General features: G+C 31.6%; 1 protein-coding gene across 1 annotated transcript in view; it reads right to left on the minus strand.

Annotated features, from left to right (window-relative positions):
• ATG7 (autophagy related 7) overlaps nucleotides 1-1,408 on the minus strand; it is a 95,755-nt gene that overhangs the window by 58,062 nt on the left and 36,285 nt on the right. Inside the window, exon 21 of the mRNA XM_031064906.1 lies at nucleotides 755-877. Coding sequence (XP_030920766.1) covers nucleotides 755-877 — 123 coding nt within the window. The remainder of the gene's footprint in view (nucleotides 1-754; nucleotides 878-1,408) is intronic.

Genomic DNA, 1,408 nt, shown 5'->3' on the forward strand with positions numbered 1-1,408 from the left:
ATATATATGAGCTAGATATACCTAGAAATACCTAGAAATTTTTCTAGGTATGTCCATGCTGATTTCAGAATGCATTAGGCATTTTACACTCATTTCCAGCATCTGCTACAATTATTTTTCAAAGGTTAAACATGAAACAGAGCCAAGTCATCATGATCCACCCCAAACTTTATTAAGAACCACTGTGGAGCCCTTTCCAGCTGCAAAAACAGCTGCAGCACTTGCACAGGCTGCAGGGACTGAATAATCACTGCTTCAGGAGCATGCCTGGGATACAGCTGTGCCAAAATTAAATGATGATGTACAAGGGTAGAGATATTGGCAGAGGGAGGAAGGAACACAAATCACATTAAATATAGTATTAGGAGACACCTGTTTGATTTTTCATGGAACACAAGTCAATATTGAGTTATCACCAGTGCTGCTGTCCCTGAGATCAAACATCTCCAAGTTTCTGCCCAAATTCCATTTTTTGTCACTGGGCAGATAAACAGCATTTCCTCCCCCATATAATAATCCATCAAGCAGCATAATTACATTTTAATTGACCTAAAATTGCAATTGCTTTCCTCACACCATACAACCCAAGCCACCTGTTTCCTTTAAAAATAATATTGAAAAACTCAGATAAAGTTACAGTTAATTTAAGAGAATGTCTAAATCATTGTGTCAATCATTCTGTAAATGCAATTCCACTGTTTAATTCTATCATTTGATCACATAATTAATTAACATCCAAATGTTATTTGCTTACCTCAGCAGCCTGTGTCTCCTGGTGTAATAAAGTCAGACCTGTCAAGTCTTCCAAGAAGGAATGTGAAGAATTAAAAACTTTGGCTAGGAAATTAAACCCTTCTCGTTCATACTGCTCAAGGACCTGCCAAAGAAACAAACAGAGAAATATTTCAAATGTAATACCCATAATCTGATTCATCCTCCTGTTTGGCTCACAAAACAAAAGCAGAATGTTTCTGAGCACTCAGAAAATGCCTGGATACTGCAAACAGGTAAAAATGACAGAGAATAAAACAATAATTTTTGCCAACTCAGTCTCTACAGTGAGGAAGGGTGGAAGCAAGAGGGAAGAGAAATGGTATAAATATTAATTATATTAAGTATTAATTCACTAATAAGGTTTACGATTTCCTGCTTTAAATACATTTCTTCACGACAGATGATAGGGCAAGAAGGAAAACATAATATATATATAATATAAAACATAATTATATAAAAAATATAATATATATATAAAATAAAACATAATTATACATAATATAATTTAAATAATTGTATTATATAAATTATATATAATTTATATAATATTTAATATTTATAATTTATGTAATATTTATATAATATTTATAGAAAAGAATAGATAATTTATATAATATTATAAATGTAATTTATA

Source organism: Geospiza fortis, unplaced genomic scaffold (assembly GCF_000277835.1).
Source record: "Geospiza fortis unplaced genomic scaffold, GeoFor_1.0 scaffold291, whole genome shotgun sequence".
In the NCBI taxonomy this organism is placed as follows: Eukaryota; Metazoa; Chordata; class Aves; order Passeriformes; family Thraupidae; genus Geospiza; species Geospiza fortis.